This window comes from Elephantulus edwardii, unplaced genomic scaffold (assembly GCF_000299155.1).
Source record: "Elephantulus edwardii isolate Elephantulus edwardi_28Jun2011 unplaced genomic scaffold, EleEdw1.0 scaffold00117, whole genome shotgun sequence".
Taxonomy (NCBI): Eukaryota; Metazoa; Chordata; class Mammalia; order Macroscelidea; family Macroscelididae; genus Elephantulus; species Elephantulus edwardii.
The window spans coordinates 4,875,011-4,891,415 of record NW_006399867.1 but is presented as its reverse complement, the minus strand read 5'-3'; the positions used below and the strand labels follow the sequence as shown (position 1 = coordinate 4,891,415).

At 43.8% G+C, this 16,405-nt stretch overlaps 1 protein-coding gene and 1 pseudogene across 1 annotated transcript in view; one reads left to right on the top strand and one right to left on the bottom strand.

The window, feature by feature from the left end:
- DNAH3 (dynein, axonemal, heavy chain 3) overlaps nucleotides 1–16,405 on the bottom strand; it is a 230,099-nt gene that overhangs the window by 165,128 nt on the left and 48,566 nt on the right. Inside the window, exons 15-17 of the mRNA XM_006892705.1 lie at nucleotides 14,350–14,426; nucleotides 9,080–9,233; nucleotides 2,332–2,476 (exon numbers count right to left, since the gene is read on the bottom strand). Of these exons, the coding sequence (XP_006892767.1) occupies nucleotides 2,332–2,476; nucleotides 9,080–9,233; nucleotides 14,350–14,426 (376 nt within the window). The remainder of the gene's footprint in view (nucleotides 1–2,331; nucleotides 2,477–9,079; nucleotides 9,234–14,349; nucleotides 14,427–16,405) is intronic.
- On the top strand, nucleotides 5,426–5,636 carry LOC102861634 (annotated as a pseudogene).

Genomic DNA, 16,405 nt, shown 5'->3' with positions numbered 1-16,405 from the left:
CTTCTCTAGCACCACAGCTCAAAGGCATCAATTCTCTTTCTATCCTCCTTGGTCATTGTCCAAATCTCTGATGCATAACAAGTGATTGCAAAGACCATAGCCTGTATCAGACGCACCTTAGTCTCCAGAGTGACAACTCTGCTCTTCAGTAACCTGGAGAGATCCCTAACAGCAGACTTTCCCATCACAATACGTTTTTTGATTTCCTGGCTACTGGTGCCAAGAGTGTTGACCGTGTTTGTAGACTCTTGAAAATCAATGGATTCAACCTGATTACTTTTTCCTAGCACTTGCCACTACTCTCATTCTTATGCCAGTGATGGCAACATCTACTATTGAACTGCTTAAGCCAAGCTTCTAGAAACCTCCCTTACTCTTCCCTCTTCCTCAGAATTCTACACTCAAACCAAGTCAATCGTCATTGTTGTGTACTGTAGAGTCAGGACCGACCCACAGCTGTTTCTCCAGAGGGTTTTCAGAGGTAGTTAATCACAGGGGAGGAGACTGCCCATCCTTCTCGTGCAGAGCAACTGTTGGTCTCGAACTGTGTGCCTATGAGATTGAAGCACAGCTTCTTGCCAGTTGACCACTAGAGGTCCCTAGTCAATCATTAAGTTCCATCTGGAGAACGACCACTTGGCCAACTGACTGGAAGAGATCTATATTTGTTCCTAGCCCAAAGAAAGGTGACCCAACAGAATGTGGAAACTACAGAACAATCTGACTGATTTCACATGCAAGCAAGATTTTACTGAAGATTATCCAAAAACGACTGAAACAGCACATCAACAGAGAACTACCAGAAGTCCAGGCTGGGTTTAGAAGGGGTCGTGGTACTAGAGATATTGTAGCTGATGTCAGATGGATCTTGGCTGAAAGCAGGGAATACCAGAGGAATGTCTATCTTTGTTTCATTGACTATGCAAAGGCATTTGACTGTGTAGATCATAACAAACTATGGCTGACTCTGAGAAGAATGGGAATCCCAGAACACTTGATCGTTCTAATGCGAAACTTATACTTGGACCAGGAGGCAGTCGTCAGAACAGAGCAAGGGAACACTGCATGGTTCAAAATTGGGAAGGGCGTACACCAGGGATGCATCCTATCTCCATACCTTTTCAACCTATATGCAGAACAGATTATCCGGGAGGCTGGGCTCTATGAGGAGAAATGTGGGGTCAAGATTGGTGGACGATTTATCAACAATCTGCGTTATGCGGATGACACAACCCTGCTTGCTGAAACTGAAGAGGACCTGAAGCGCCTGCTGCAGAGTGTCAAGGACTGCAGCCTACAATACGGATTGAGGCTCAATGTCAAGAAGACAAAGATTCTCACCACTGGACCAATTGGCAGCATCAGGATGGATGGTGAAGAGATTGAGATTGTACACAGCTTTAGTTTGCTTGGCTCCATAGTCAACAGTCTTGGCACCAGCAGCCAGGAAATTAAAAGACGTATTGCCATGGGAAAGTCTGCTGTTAGGGACCTCTCCAAAGTACTGAAGAACAATGGTGTCTCTCTGGAGACTAAGGTGCGTCTGATACAGGCTATGGTCTTCGCAATCACTTGTTATGCATGAGAGAGTTGGACAATGACAAGGGAGGATAGAAGGAGAATTGATGCCTTTGAGCTGTGGTGCTGGAGAAGAGTATTGAGAATACCATGGACTGCTAGGAAAACAAACAGATTTGTCCTGGAAAGGGTTAAACCGGGTGGCTCCTTGGAGGCAAAGATTCTGAGGCTCCGTCTAACAGACTTTGGACATGTTGTGAGGAGGGACTGGTCCCTGGAGAGGGATATCATGCTTGGGAGGGTGGAGGGACAGCGCAGGAGAGAAAGGCCCTCTATGAGGTGGACTGATTCAGTGACTGGGATAATTGGGATGGGAGTGTCAGAGACAGTGCAATTGGCACAGGACAGAGCGGAGTTTAGGGCTGTTGTACATAGGGTCGCTATGAGTCGCAAGCGACTCGACGGCACATAACAACAACAACAACCTCCTTGACATTCGCTGGACTCCAGAGTCTAGGATAGAAGAGTTAATGTATAGATGGACCTTAGCCTTTTCTGAAGCAGTGGTTACCTTACCCTTCAACCATCGGCCTCTCAGAGTCACTAAGTTATGGTTCTCCTATTTTACCTGTCAAGAGGTCTGCCTCTTTGACTCCTACCTTCTGTCATTAACACATCAGAGAATTCTGATCAGGGCTTTCTTAATTCAGAGTATCAGAATATGGAGAAACCCAACTGGAATCTCAAGTCCAAACCTGATGTCAGAACTGGTTGGGGGTGTCCCCACACCACCCCAGGGGGACCACGGCATACCGTTCATCCACTCCTCCGATTTCATGCTGAACTCGTAAGCCGTCACCCACAGCTGCTCATAAGGCACTTTGTTGATCAACATGGTTTGCAGGAGGGGGAAGGCACTCTTCTCCTTTTCCAACAGCTCCTCCTCCTTATTGATCACCTGAGGGGTAACGGGAGATGCTGATTGCTGGGTGAGTAGTTACCCTAAACACTGCCAACCACTGTGGCCAACTTCTCAGTACCTTGTCAACCAAGTGGAGGAATATACTCAGTACAACTACAGAGGAAGAGATCAGAAGTAAGATTTAAGGGTGGGGAGGAGGGTACCAGGTTCAGGTTGTCATTCATAGGATCACTATGAGTCATGGTTGACTCACCAGCACCTAACAACAGCAAAGACTTAAGCAAGCAGATCACTCAATGACCTCGGAGGGCCAAGGCAGTTGAGATGTAACCAGCTGAAGCTTTTGGATAATGTGTACTTGCTCCACCCATATACCTCCATTATATCATATTCATACATCCATTTGCACATATTTTTGTTTTTATTTAGCTATATGAGCAGCCAGAAAAACAAAAAAATACATTGCACTGGGTAAATATGCTGTCAGGACTTCTCCAGAGTACTGAAGAGCAATGATGTCAGCCTAGAGATGAAGGTGCGCCTGATCCAGGCCATGGTCTTTACAATTACTTGTCATGTATCAGAGACCGCGACAACAAGGATGGTAAGGGAGCTCTGGTGGCCTAGTGGCAAGAAGCTGCACTGCAATTGCAGAGGTAGGCAGTTCAAATCCACCAGATGCTTTGCTGGAGGAGGAGGGTAATCTCTTCCTGTATCAGTCGGAACTGATTTGATGGTACACACACAAAATAGTAAAATTAAAATTAAAAAAATAAGGATGGTAGAAGAACAATCGATGCTTTTGAGTTGTGATGCTGGAGAAGAATATTAAATACAGCATGGAAGGCTAAGAGAAAAAACAGGTTTGTCCTGGAGAGGGTGAAATCAGGCTGCTCCTTGGAGGTAAGGTTTTTGAAGCTCCATCTGACATATTTTGGGCATGTGGCCAGGAGGTACCAGTCCTTGGAGACGGACAACATGCTTGCAAGGGTAGAGAGACAGAGCAAGAAAGGAAGACCTTTAATGATATGGATTGACTCCATGACTAGGGTAACAGGGGTAGGTGTGTCAGAGACAATGAAGTTGGCTCAAGTTAGAGCAGGGTCCAGAGCTATTGCCCACAGGGTCACTATCAGTCGCAAGTGACTCAATGGCACATAACTACAACAACAACAATGTGCATAATGTCTCCTTATACTGATTTGCCCCAAACATAAGAACTTTAATGTTAAATCACTAATAGACTTAGGGAGCTATGGTGGCCTAGTGGCAGGAAGCTGCCCTGCAATCCCAGAGGTGTGTGGTTCAAATCCACCAGACGCTTTGCTGGAGAAGGAGGGACAATCTCCTGTACCGGTCAGAACTGATTTGACGGTACACGCACAAATAATAATAAAAAAAATGACTAATAGACCTTTTGGGCAAGTCTCTAAGTCTCACTTGCCTTTAGTTTACATGAGGATGAAATTCAGATGTAGAGGTCGGAGCTGCTGTTAGGCCCTGTCGAGTTAGGACCTGCTCATAATGATCCACGCACAACACTGACTGGTGCTGCACCAGCCTCACCACCGCTACCACGCTCGAACTCATTCTCGTAGCCGCTGTGACAATCCACCAGGTTAAGGCCCTTCCTCTTTTTCACTGACTTCCTACTTTATTTGAGTCTTCAACACTAAAGGGACTTGTACTGTTAACTCAAAGGTGGTGTCACTCTAGAGGTTCGAAACCACCAGTAGCTCCATGGGAGAAGTCTGTCTTAATGATGTGTATGGAGCAAAGCTTTCATCCAATGAAAGTCTTTCATGTGTTGATGTGGCGAGACTCAGAGAACGAGGAGAAACATCCATTAACCATAATGGAATAATAATAATTGGAATGTATAACGTACAATGTATTATCTAGAAAAAAAATCGGAAGTTGTCAAAAGTGAATCAGAACGAATGCAGAACCGTATCCCAGATATGAATGTCCTGCAATGGATAGGTACTGGCCATTCTGAATCAGATGATTAAGTGGCCTATTGTCTAGGGAATGACAAATTGAAGAGGATTATGTCACATTCACTGCCAAAAAGACATTTCTACATGAAATATAATGCTACAGCAGCAGGATAATATCCACACACATAAAAGGAAGACCTGTTGATATGACTCTTATTCAATTTACCCACCAAATTTGCCATTAAAGCCAAAGGTGAAAAAATTGAGGATTTACACTAAACTTCTACAATCTGAAATGGATCAGACAGGCAATCAAGATGCATTAAGAATAAGTACACAGTTCGAATCCACCAGATGCTCTGCCGGGGAAGGAGGGGCAATCTCCTCCTGTACCAGTCAGATCTGATTTGACGGTACACGCACACAAAAATAATAAAATTTTAAAAAAAAAAAGAATAAGTAGAGACTAGAATATAAAAGTTGGAAACATAGTAAGCCTGGTAGTTGGAAATCATGGCCTATGTGATAGAAATGAGGCCGGAAACAGCATGATAAAATTGTGTGTGACCAAAACAACTTATTCATTGCAAATATTCTTTTTTGAAAACAGTGAACTATATACATGGACCTTACCTGTTAGTTTGATTCTATAGGAATCAAACTGACTACATCTGTGGAAAGAGATGGCATAGAAATGCAATATTATTAGTCAGGACGAGGTCATCTGAAGAAAGTGAAAATAAGTCCATGAGACTTAAAATGAATATATCCCATCTGAACTTAGAGAACAGATTTGGTCCACTGACAACTAATGATGGGAGATTGGACGAGCTGTGGGATGACATCAAGGATATCATACATAAAGAAAGAAAATGATCATTCAAAAGACAGGCAAGGAAAGAAAAGATCAAAACAGACGTCAGAAAAGACAAACTTGCCCTAGAAGGAGGAGAACCCAAAGCAAAAGGAAGAAATGATGAAGTAACTTTGCAGGTGACGCTGGAACTGTGGGCATAGCATTCTGGGGTCATAGTCTCTAACTAAGATGGTCATTGTCTTGAAAGGAGTGCTTATAGAATGTGACCCAGGCATGAAGCAGTTTCTGCTGTACTTGGATGAGTCCAGTGCCTTTGAGGAAGAAGTTCTTCATTGAAGACACTGATGAAACGAACGTCTTTGTGAGAGCAGAGCTGGTGCCTTTCCTTCAAGAGCAAGTGAGGGAATTAATGGACAAAAATCCTTTCTCCCTCACCTAGAAGTGAACAATGGAGATCTTGATCACATAAGGACTGTCAATAACCAACTCAAAACAGACCATCGCTGTCCAGTAGCTTCTGACTGACGAGGCCTTAGCACGCTGTGAAGAGTGCTACAGGAAAGACTATAAGTGTGTGCACAATTTGGTACCTGTTCCCTGAATTAAAAAGGAAAAAAGGTGGCAGCAGCTGCTTAAAAAAATTATGAAAGAAGAGAGCTGATAGATTTCAAAGGGCAGTTCAAGGAGACAAAACAAAGTAATAGAGCAAAATGTGCAAAGTCCTGGCATCAGAAAACCAAAACCAAGGAACACACTTGGCGTTTCTCAGAACAAAGAACAAATAATTTGAGAAGATGGACTATATGAAGGAGAATGTGACATCAAAATCGGAGGAAGACTCATCAACAAACTGTGATAGCAGATGGCACAACCTTGCTTGTAGAAAAGAAAGAAGATAGGAAGCAGTTACTGAAGAAGATTGAAGATGACAGCTTCGACATAAAGAAAACAAAAATTCTCACAAGTAGGCCAAAAAGCAACACTATTAAAAATGGAGAAAAGTTTGAAGTTGTCAAGTATGTAAATGTACTGGGATCTACAACATACGTCCATGGAAACAACAGTCAAAGGAAAGATCCAGTGTGAAAAACACAATGTATAGAACCTTGTAAGTAAACCAATACAACAGAGCTCTGTTGGCCTAGTGGATAGAAAGTTATGCTACCAAGCCAAAGGTGGGTGGTTTAAATTTGTGGCCCTCGGGCCTGGTTTTAAATGTTTTTGGTCCAACATTCTCCTAAGTGATATAGCACTAGCTTGTGCATTGCCGTACAGAGGTCACTCATGGTTGCTGTGATGCTAAACACTGTGACACTGATGTGTCAAATGCAATAATGGTTACCCATGGTGGGAAGTATTTGGTGGAGCTCCCTGGTCAAAACAAGCTTGGAAGCAGGAGTGGAATCCACTTCTGAAATAGCTTGCCTCTGTAAAATCCATGAACTTGGAGAAACGATGCAAGTTATACAAGTGTTCAGGTCTTTCGTTCATAGGCTCACTATGAGTCATCTACGACTCAATGGCACTTAACAACAACAAGTAAACCAGTATAAAATTTAAAGAAATGTTTGAAAAAAGAAATTAAAAAAATTATTGCGTTTTGGGCAAATCTACTGCAAAGGAGGAGCTCTTTTAAGTGCCCCAAAGTAAAGATGTCTCTTCAATGATGGAGGTGCACCTTTCCTGAGTCATGATATTTTCAATCGATAGGAGACGTGGATGATGAATAAGGAAGCTGAAGAATCAAGAGAACAAAGAAATCTGTCTTGGAAGAAGTGCAGTCAGAGCGCTGCTTCAGGGCAAGGATGGTGAGGCTTCATCGCACAGACCTTGGACACTTTATAACGAGGGTCCTGTGCTTAGAAAAGGACACTAGTCCTTAAAAAGTAGAGGGCCAGTGAAAAAGCAGCCCCTTACTGGGATGGACTGACACACTCACTGAACAATGGACTACAGACACACTAGAGATTGTACGGATTACGTAGGACCAGCAGGGTTTCCTTCTGTTGCATGAGGTCACAGTGAGTCGGTGCTGACTTGATGGCTCCTAACAACAACAACAACAACACACTCATGGAGACAGACAGACAGACATAACGCTCCTAATTTCAACTCAACTGATTGCAGTCAAGTTGAAACCAACTAATAGGAGACTGAATCCCCTGGTGGGCTGAGTTCTGTCAAGAACACAATGAGATTAAGGGTTAGAATGATTAACTTAGTTGTTGTTGTGTACTGTTGAGTTGGAACCAACCCATAGCTGACCCTCTTGTAAGTTTTCAGAGGCATTAAATAGCACAGGAGGAATCAGCCCATCTTTCTTTTGCACGGCAGCTGATGGATTTGAATCACGTAGTGTTGGGTTGTTGTTGTTGTTGTTGCTGTTAGATGCAGTCAAGTATGACCTATAGTGACCTTATGAACAACAGATCAGAACCCCATCTTATCCTGTGCTATCCTCACACCGCCTGACTCACTAGAGTCCATTACAGCAGTCACTGTATCAATCCACCCGGTCAACAATCTTCCTCTCCTTCGCTCACCCTCCACTTTTCTGAGGGTTACCCATGGTGGACAAATTTTAGTAGAGCTTCCAGATTAAGACAGACTAGGAAGCAGGATTAGCCTTCCACTTCTTTCATAACAGGACTCTGAAAACCCTAGGAATAGTAGAGGAATATGAATAGTTATAGCAGTGTAGTGGGTAGAGCCCAGATTGGAAGCCGGTCAAAATAAGGAAAAATAATGGTAAACATTGTTTGACAATTGGAACATGGAATGTAGTTAGCTTTAATGCTGGGAAACTAGAAATTCTGAAAAATGAAATGAAATTCATGAACATCAACATTCTAGGCATTAGCAAGATGAGATGGACCAGCTTTGGCTACTCTGAAGCAGATAATCAGACAGTACACTATGCTGGGAATGAAAAACAGAAGACTGGTGTCACGTTCATAGTAAAAAAGTCAATTTCAAGTTCTATCATGAAATTGTGTTGGGAGTGACATTACCCATGTGTACACAAGGTACGACTGTTAATATGACTATTATTCCAATATATGATACTAAATCTAGGGCCAAAGAGGAAAAAATTGAGAATTTTTACCAAATTTTACAGTCTGAAATGGACCATACTTGCAATCAAGATGTGTTAATGATAACTGGTGACTGGAATGCAAACGTTGGAAATAGTGAAGGAACAGTAAGTAGTTGGAAAATGTGAGGGTGGAAATAGAAATTTAATTTTGTATTTTTCAGTGATTTGTTCATTGCAAATACCTTTTATAAAAGTCACAAAATGATGGCTTTATGGACCTCACCTGAAAGGCTGCATAGAAATTAGACTGGTCTTTGGTTTGGCAGAGTAATTCCTTACCACTAAGCCACCAGAACAGAGAGATCAGCTGGCCCAGTGGACAGAAAGCAATGCTACCAAGCCAAAGGTGGGTGACTTTTAATTCGTGGCCCTCGGGCCTGTCTTTCATTGTTTTTGTTCAGACATTCCTCTAGGTCGTACAGCCCTGGCGTACAAGTAGCCATACCGCGGTCACTTGTGGTTGCTGTGAGGCTGAACACTGTGACACTGATGTGTCAAATGCATTAACAGTTGGCTACCCAATGTGGACAGAGAGTGGGGCGGAGCTCCCCGATTAAAACAAGCTTGGAAGCAGAAGTGGCATCCACTTCCATAATAGCTTGCCTCCGGAAACCTATGAAACCGGAGAGAGGATAAAAGGCACCCAAGTGTCAAGGACTCTCCTTCATAGGATTGCTATGAGTCGCCTGCAACTCAACGGCATTTAACAACAACAACAACAACAAGCCACCAGAGCTCCCCATTAACCTAGTACAATCATAAACCCTCATCCCAAGACTCCAAACCTCAAATTCCACCAGCGCCTGCTCCAAGTTCTTGGATAATTCATTAAGCTTCTCCACATTGTTCCTCAGCTCTTCCGTGGCCATCACCTCACACTTCCTAAAGGTTTCGAGGTCCTTGTTGTAGCCCTCAAGCTTTGACTCGAATTCTGCACACCTGGAGGCAAAGACGGCACAGTCACATTTTGCCTTTTCCCCTGGTCCATTTTCAAGTATCAGCGTATCTCACCAGCAACTCATATCTCAAATAACTCATATCAGCATATCTCAAATCCACCAGCAACTTGGAGGGCAATCTCTCTCTCTCCTTCTTCTTCTCCCTCTCTCCCTCTGTCACTATGTGTGTAAAGCATTCTGTTGTATACTGTCAAATAGCCACCAGCCCATAGCTGACCCTCCCGTAGAGGGTTTGAAGAGGCAGTTAATCACACGGGAGGAGATTGCCCATCTTTCTCCTGTGGAACAGCTGATGGATTCGAACAGCAGGCCATAGGGATTGCAGTGCAGTTTCTTACCAGATCACCAGAGCTCTCTGCTGTTGCTATTGTACTGATGTATCTTTGAGTCAAGTAAGACTCATAGTGACTCTATGAACAAAAGATTTGAACCCTGTTCTATCCTGCACCATCTTCACACTTCCTGACACACAGAGCCCACTGCAGCGGTCACCGTGTCAATCCACCTAGTTGAGGGTCTTCCTCTCTTTCACTGACCCTCCAACCTCAACAGCATCATGTCTTTCTCCAAGGAATAGCCTCTCCTAGCAACAACCCCGAAGTATGTGAGGTGAAACCTAATAATTCCTGCCTCTAAAGAGCTCTCTGTCTGCACTCTGTCTAGGACACAGCTGTTCTCTTGGCCGTCCATGGGATGTTCAGTGCTCTTCTCCAACACTACAGCTCACAGGTGTCAATTCTTTTTCTGTCATCTTTATTCACTGTCCAGCTCTCAGATGCACAGCAAGTAATCAGAAAGATCATGGCCTGAATCAGATGCACTTTAGTCCTCAATAATTTAGAGGGGTCCCTAACTGCAGATTTTCCCAGTGCAGTAAGTCTCCTTATTTCCCTAGTACCAAGGGTGTTAATTGTGGATCCAAGTAAGATGAAGATGTGGACAGTTTCAATCTCCTCTTCATCCATCAAGACACTGCCTGTTGGCGCAGAAGTAAGAATCTTTGTTTTCTTGACATTGAGATGCTGAAGGCTGCATTCCTTGATTTCCTGCAACAAGTGCTTCAAGTCCTCCTCACTTTCAGAGCAAGCAAGGTTGTGTCATCTGCATAAGGCAGCTTACTGATGAGTCCCCCTCCAATCCTGATGCCACACTCCTCTTCATAGAGTCCAGCTTCTCAGATAATTTGCTCGGCATACAGACTGAACAGGTATGGAGAGAGCATACAATCCTGATGCATTGTCAAATCAATTCTGACTCCAGGTGACCCTGTGTACAAACGAACGGAACACTGCCCAGTCCTGCTGTGTCTGAGCCCCTGTGTCAAACTATCTCACTGACAGCATTTCTCTCTTTCACTGACCCTCTGCGGGAACAAGCACAGTGTCCTTCAGGGAATGGCCTCTCCGGGTAACATGTCCAAAGTTCACGAGACAGTTTCACCATTCTCGCTTGTAAGTAGCATTGTGACTGCACTTCTTCCAAAGTAAATTTGTCTGGTTTTGTTTGTTGTTGTTGTTTTAAACATCCATGTTATGTTCAGTATTCTCCATCAACATAATAATTATATTTTCTTCATCTTTCTTCCTTTTTAAAAAAATTTTTTTCTTCCTTTTTTTTTTCCTCTGAGCTGCAGATCTGCCTCCTATTTTGGGAACAGCAGTCGAAACCCTCAATGTAATGAATTCCAACTAAAGGCTGTCAACACAGATAATTTTAACTAAAGATTTAAAGAAAAGTGTTATCTGGCTTTTACTCGCCTGCTTTTTCTTTCTTAAGAATATTTGCTGGATTATTCAGCATCACAAGAACTTGGAAACAGCTCAAATGTCCAACCGTAACTGAATGGATTGAGAAACTGTGGTACATTCACACAACGGAATACTGTGCAGCACACAGGAGCAATGATTTCAAAAATACTACATAACTTGGGAGAGACTAGAGAGCATGATGCTGAGTGAACTAATTCAGTCTCAAAAGGATGAATACTGCATAAGACCATTATTGTAAAAATAGAAGGATAACAAGTAAAACATGTTTGGGGACCCAAGGGGGGAAGAGGTAGGAGCAGAGAGGTGAGGATGGGTAGGGTCAAAGTCACAGAGTTTCACAATTTGGTGGTTTGAGGAAAGGGGTAAAGGAAATGAGAAAGATCTGGCAGGGATCTGAAAAAGATAGGGCAATGATGGGCTTATTCCAATGGTGATTCATTTTCTAAAACCTATTGCATGGGTTTGAATTCATTCTTTAGGTCTTCTTAAGAAATGCTGTGCAAATGCACAGAATACTGAATGATTCAAGAAGCATTAAAAGCAGACGGAAGGAGTATACAGAGTCACTGTATCAAAAAGAATTGGCTGACATAAGAAGAATTTCAAGAAACAACAAATGAGCAAAAGGCAATGGTGATGAAAGGGGAAGTGTAGGTTGCTCCGAAGGACTTGGCAAAAAAATAAAGCCCCAGGAATTGATGGAATACCAATTGATGTATTTCAGCAAACAGATGCTGCCCTGCATGTGTTCACCAAGCTGTGCTAAGAAATCTGGAGGACAACTAGTTGGCCAACTACTGGAAGAGATCCACATATATTCCCATTCCAAAAAAAGGTGACCCGACAGAGTGTGGAAATTATCGTACAGCATCACTAATAGCACACCCTTGCAAAATCCTGCTGAAGATTATCCAGAAAAGACCTGAACAGTATAATGACAGAGAACTACCAGAAATACAGGCTGTGTTTAGATTAGGTCGTGGCACTAGAGACATTATTGCCAATGTCAGATGGATCTTGGCAGAAAGCAGAGAGTATGAGAAGAATGTCTGTGTTTCATTGACTGTGCAAAGGCATTTGACTATGTGGATCACAATAAGTTGTGGCTAACCTTGAGGAAAATGGGAATCTCAGATCATTTGATTGTGCTTATACAAAACCTATACTTGGACCAAGAAGCAGTCCTCAGAACAGAGGAAGGAAGCACTGCATGCTTCAAAATCAAGAAAGGAGTGCGTCAGGAATGCATTCTGTAGCCGTACCTTTTCTATCTATATGCAGAATAGATGATTTGGGAAGCAGGGATTTATGAGGAAGAGTGTGGTGGCATCCAGATTGGAGGAAGACTCACTAACAACCGACAATATGTAGATGACACAACCTTGCTTGCTGAAACTTGAAGCACTTACTGCAAAAAGTCAACGACTGTAGTCTTCAATATGGACTGAAGGTCAACATCAAGAAGACAAAGATTCTCACCACTGGGCCAATTGGCAGCACTGTGATAGATGTAGAAGAGATTGAGGTTGCTACCAATTACAGCTTGCTCAGATCCACAATCAACACTCTGAACACCAGTAGTCAGGAAATCAAAAAATGAATTGCATTGGGAAAATGTGCTGTCATGAGCCCCTCCAGAGTGCTGAAGAGCAATGATGTCAGTCTAGATACAAAGGTGCATCTAATCCAGACCATGGTTTTCTCAATTACTCGTTATGCTTCAGAAAGCTGGACAATGACTAAGGATTACAGAAGACGAATAGACGCCTTTGAGTTGTGGTGCTGGGGAAGTGTCTTGAACATACCATGGACTGCTAAGAAAACAAATAGTTCCTAGGGTGAAACCAAGTCTCTCCTTGGAGGCTAGGATTCTGAAGCTCTGTCTCACTTTGGGCACGTGGACAGGAGAGATCGGTCCTTGGAGAAGAATATCCTGCTTGGAGGGGTGGACAGACAGCGCAGGAGAGGGAGACCCCGGATGAGATGGATTGACACAGTAACTGGGGCAATGGGGGTTGGTGTGTTGGGATTAGTGAGACTGGCTCAGGACAGGACAGGCTTCAGAGCTGCTGGACATAGGGTCGCTATGCATCACAGGCGACTCAACCAATAACATTCTATGACAGGTTTGGAAGCAGGAGTGACATCTTTGATAAATGTCAATAGCTGTAGAGGGGTGTCAGATCTTTTGTTCATAGGGTCACTATGAGTTGGGCTTGACTCGAAGGCAATCAACAACAACAACAACAACATTGCATGGGAATGATTGTATGAAACACAATGTGAATGAAGAATAGTGTGAAACACAATGTATATGAATTTCTTACCAAAGCAATAAAATAAAACAACAACAACAAAAAGAATATTTACTGAGATTATGACAGCTCAAATTGGGCAGTGGGAACTTCATATGTGATGGGGATATGGGGACAGGGTACAAATCTACAATTCATAAAGTGGGGGGTGTGTGTGTGTGTGTGTGTGTGTGTGTGTGTGTGTGTTTACTCTGCCAAGTACCTTAACACTGCCTCATTTTTCAGTATGTTCTCTCTGTCTCTCTGTCTGTCTCTGTCTCTGGTGCGCTCTCTCTCTCTCTCTCTCACACACACATACACACACACACGTACACATGTCTAAAATCAAGTACAGTACATAGTAAGGAAATCCATGATAAATACTGGTAGAATTGACAAATAATGAACAAATAAATGATTACAGCACATTTCACTGAATACTGTCAGCTTCAAAGTAGGCAATTTCTTCACCCCACCCCACCCCACTCCCCAGCCAACCCTTTATTACCCCTTTCTCACTGTCTCCTACATCCAGGGTCTTCAATGTAAGGCTAGCAACTGGGTTATTATTGCAGAGGCCATTATTACATGCCACTATTTTTGTCTCATCTTGCGTCACACTCAACTTGCAATTACTGACAGCAGAATAGGAAGCTTATCGGCAGGGCTTACTATACAGAAGCAGGCTTAGAACATCCTTTCTTGTTGTTGTTGTGAACTGTCGAGTCGGAACCGACCCTTAGCTGACCCTCCAGTGGGTTACAGAGATAGTTAATCGCACAGGAGGAGATTGCGATTGTCCTTGTCCCGTGGCCTCCTACTGTGTGCCTTTGGGACTGCAGAGCTGCTTCTTGTCATTAGGCCAGCAGAGAATGTCCCTTAATGGGAAAGAAAAGGACTTTTCCCGCCAGCCAGTTTTCTTCAGCCCCACCCACAGGTTGTCTGGGGCAGGACGCAAGAAAGAACCGGGAACCTGCAGCAGGAGTTAGGAAGCCACGCTTCATTTCCCAGACGGCTCACCGCCCCCCCTTACCGTTTAATCAGATCCACCTCGGCCTGATCCCGCTTGTTAAAGAGCAGGCTCCGGCTGTTTTCAAAGATATCTTCAATCTGGTCAGGCCAGAGGAACAAGGTGCTGTTCAGCTTGATATCCTCATCTACAAAACAGAAACGGTCTTTTCTGGACCCCTGCTTGGCAGAGGTCAGCATGTGGGGAGTTCCAAAGATGTGGGGTCAAGAGAAGTGGGGGTCGGGGTGGCAATGAATGAAACAGGGGAGCATTTCTGAACAACTGGCTTAGTAAACCCCTTCCCCCCAAGCCCACTATGAATGGATCAGAGCAAACACTAAAGGAGTCAGAGGAGAAGGAGGGCTGGGATGATTATCCTTGTTTTGATGGATGATAAACCCAGAGAGGAAGCCCAGTGGTCAAGCACACACGGAATTATCAACTGAATTGCGTGTTCCCCAAAGTTGGTGCTGGAACCCTGATTCCTACACTTGTGGGCATGGTTCTGTTTGGGAAGAGGGGTTTCTGAGCAACATTAGTTGTTGCTAGATGCTGTCAAGTCAAGTACAACTCATAGTGACCCTATGAACAATGGATCTGAGCCCTGCCCTGTCATGTGCCGTCCTCATCCTCTCTGACATACTTGAGTCCAGTGTTGCGGTCACTGTCAGTCCACGTGGTTGAGGGTCTTCCTCTCTATAGTGTGTCACTACCGAGTTAGGAGAAAGAGCTGCTATGGCACAGACTGGAGAAGACGACGTCATGTGAGGACAGCTGAGAACCAATGGATGACTCGAGCTGCCCCTGAAGGGCTCTGGTGGCATAGAGGTAAGAAGCTGTACTGTTAACCTAAATGTAAGAGGTTTGAGTCCATCAAGCTCCAGAAAAGAAATATGAGCAATCTCCTCCTGTGAGATTTACCGCCTCTGGAAACCCACTGGAAGGATCAGCTACGAGTCAGTTCTGACTTGAGAGTTCCCAAAAACAAAAACAATAACAATCCATGAAGAAAGAATCAACATGGGATCTGGAGGACCTGTTCGGGACTCAGCCTCCAGAGCTGTGAAAAATGAAATACGTCCTGTTCTCAAAAGCCACACACTTGTGGTGTTTGTGTCACAGCAGTCCTAAATATCTAAGGGACATCATTAGAAGGAGTTAGAGCAGAACTCGAATGCAGGTTTAACCAACTTGAAAGTCCAAGTTCATAGCTATTCTGTTCACCAGGTTAGGACTGAGTAAAGGCAGAAACCTGGATCGAACTTCTGGCTCTATAGACACATCTTCCCGTGTGAGTCTCAGTTTCCCAACTGGTTAAAATGGAGCCACTGTTATCAATGCCACATGATCCACCCACCTTGCGTCTCTGATCAGTTCAAATGCCCTGGCTTCCTTCCCTCTGTTCACTTAGGAACTTGGAGACACTGTGAGAGTTGACTGTGCACATGTGCGGAGGGCACAGCGCATGAGTGTGTGGGTAGATGGTTAGGGACCCATTTCTCACTCCTAGTCCCCATCTCCTCCTCCAGTCACCACCCATCTCCTGCCTCTACTTGTGAACACCAGGTGATTAACAGCCATTTCCAAATGCAAATGACTCCAAGATTTGGTCTGTGGAGAACATAAAAGCTTTTGATTCCATCACTGGTCCTGATTACAAATCTCTGAGTTGGCCCCAAAGGCCTTTTGTTTTCAGATATTCAGCACGGAAGGAGGAATCTCTGGCCCCTCCAAAGGTAACAGTATTATCAGTGAGCGTGATCTATCCACTGATATGAGCATTCTAAGTGGCTTTTCTGAGAGCACCAGGTCCAAGATGCCAAGAATGACATCTCAGAATTCAAGGTCAAGCCTTCGGCCAGCTCTTCTTTTTGTCAAATAAGGTTCCCTTTATTTACTGTTATAAATTACAAGAGTAGAATGAATAGACTTAGAAAGCAGCTCTCCTGTCTTTCAGGCTTGCTCTAATTTTCCTTCCCCTGCCTTCCTATCCCTAAAAAGAGAACGAGAGAGAGAGAAAGGAAGGAGGAAGAAAGAGAGAAGAAAGAGGAACAAAAGAAAGAAAGAGGAGAGAGAAAGA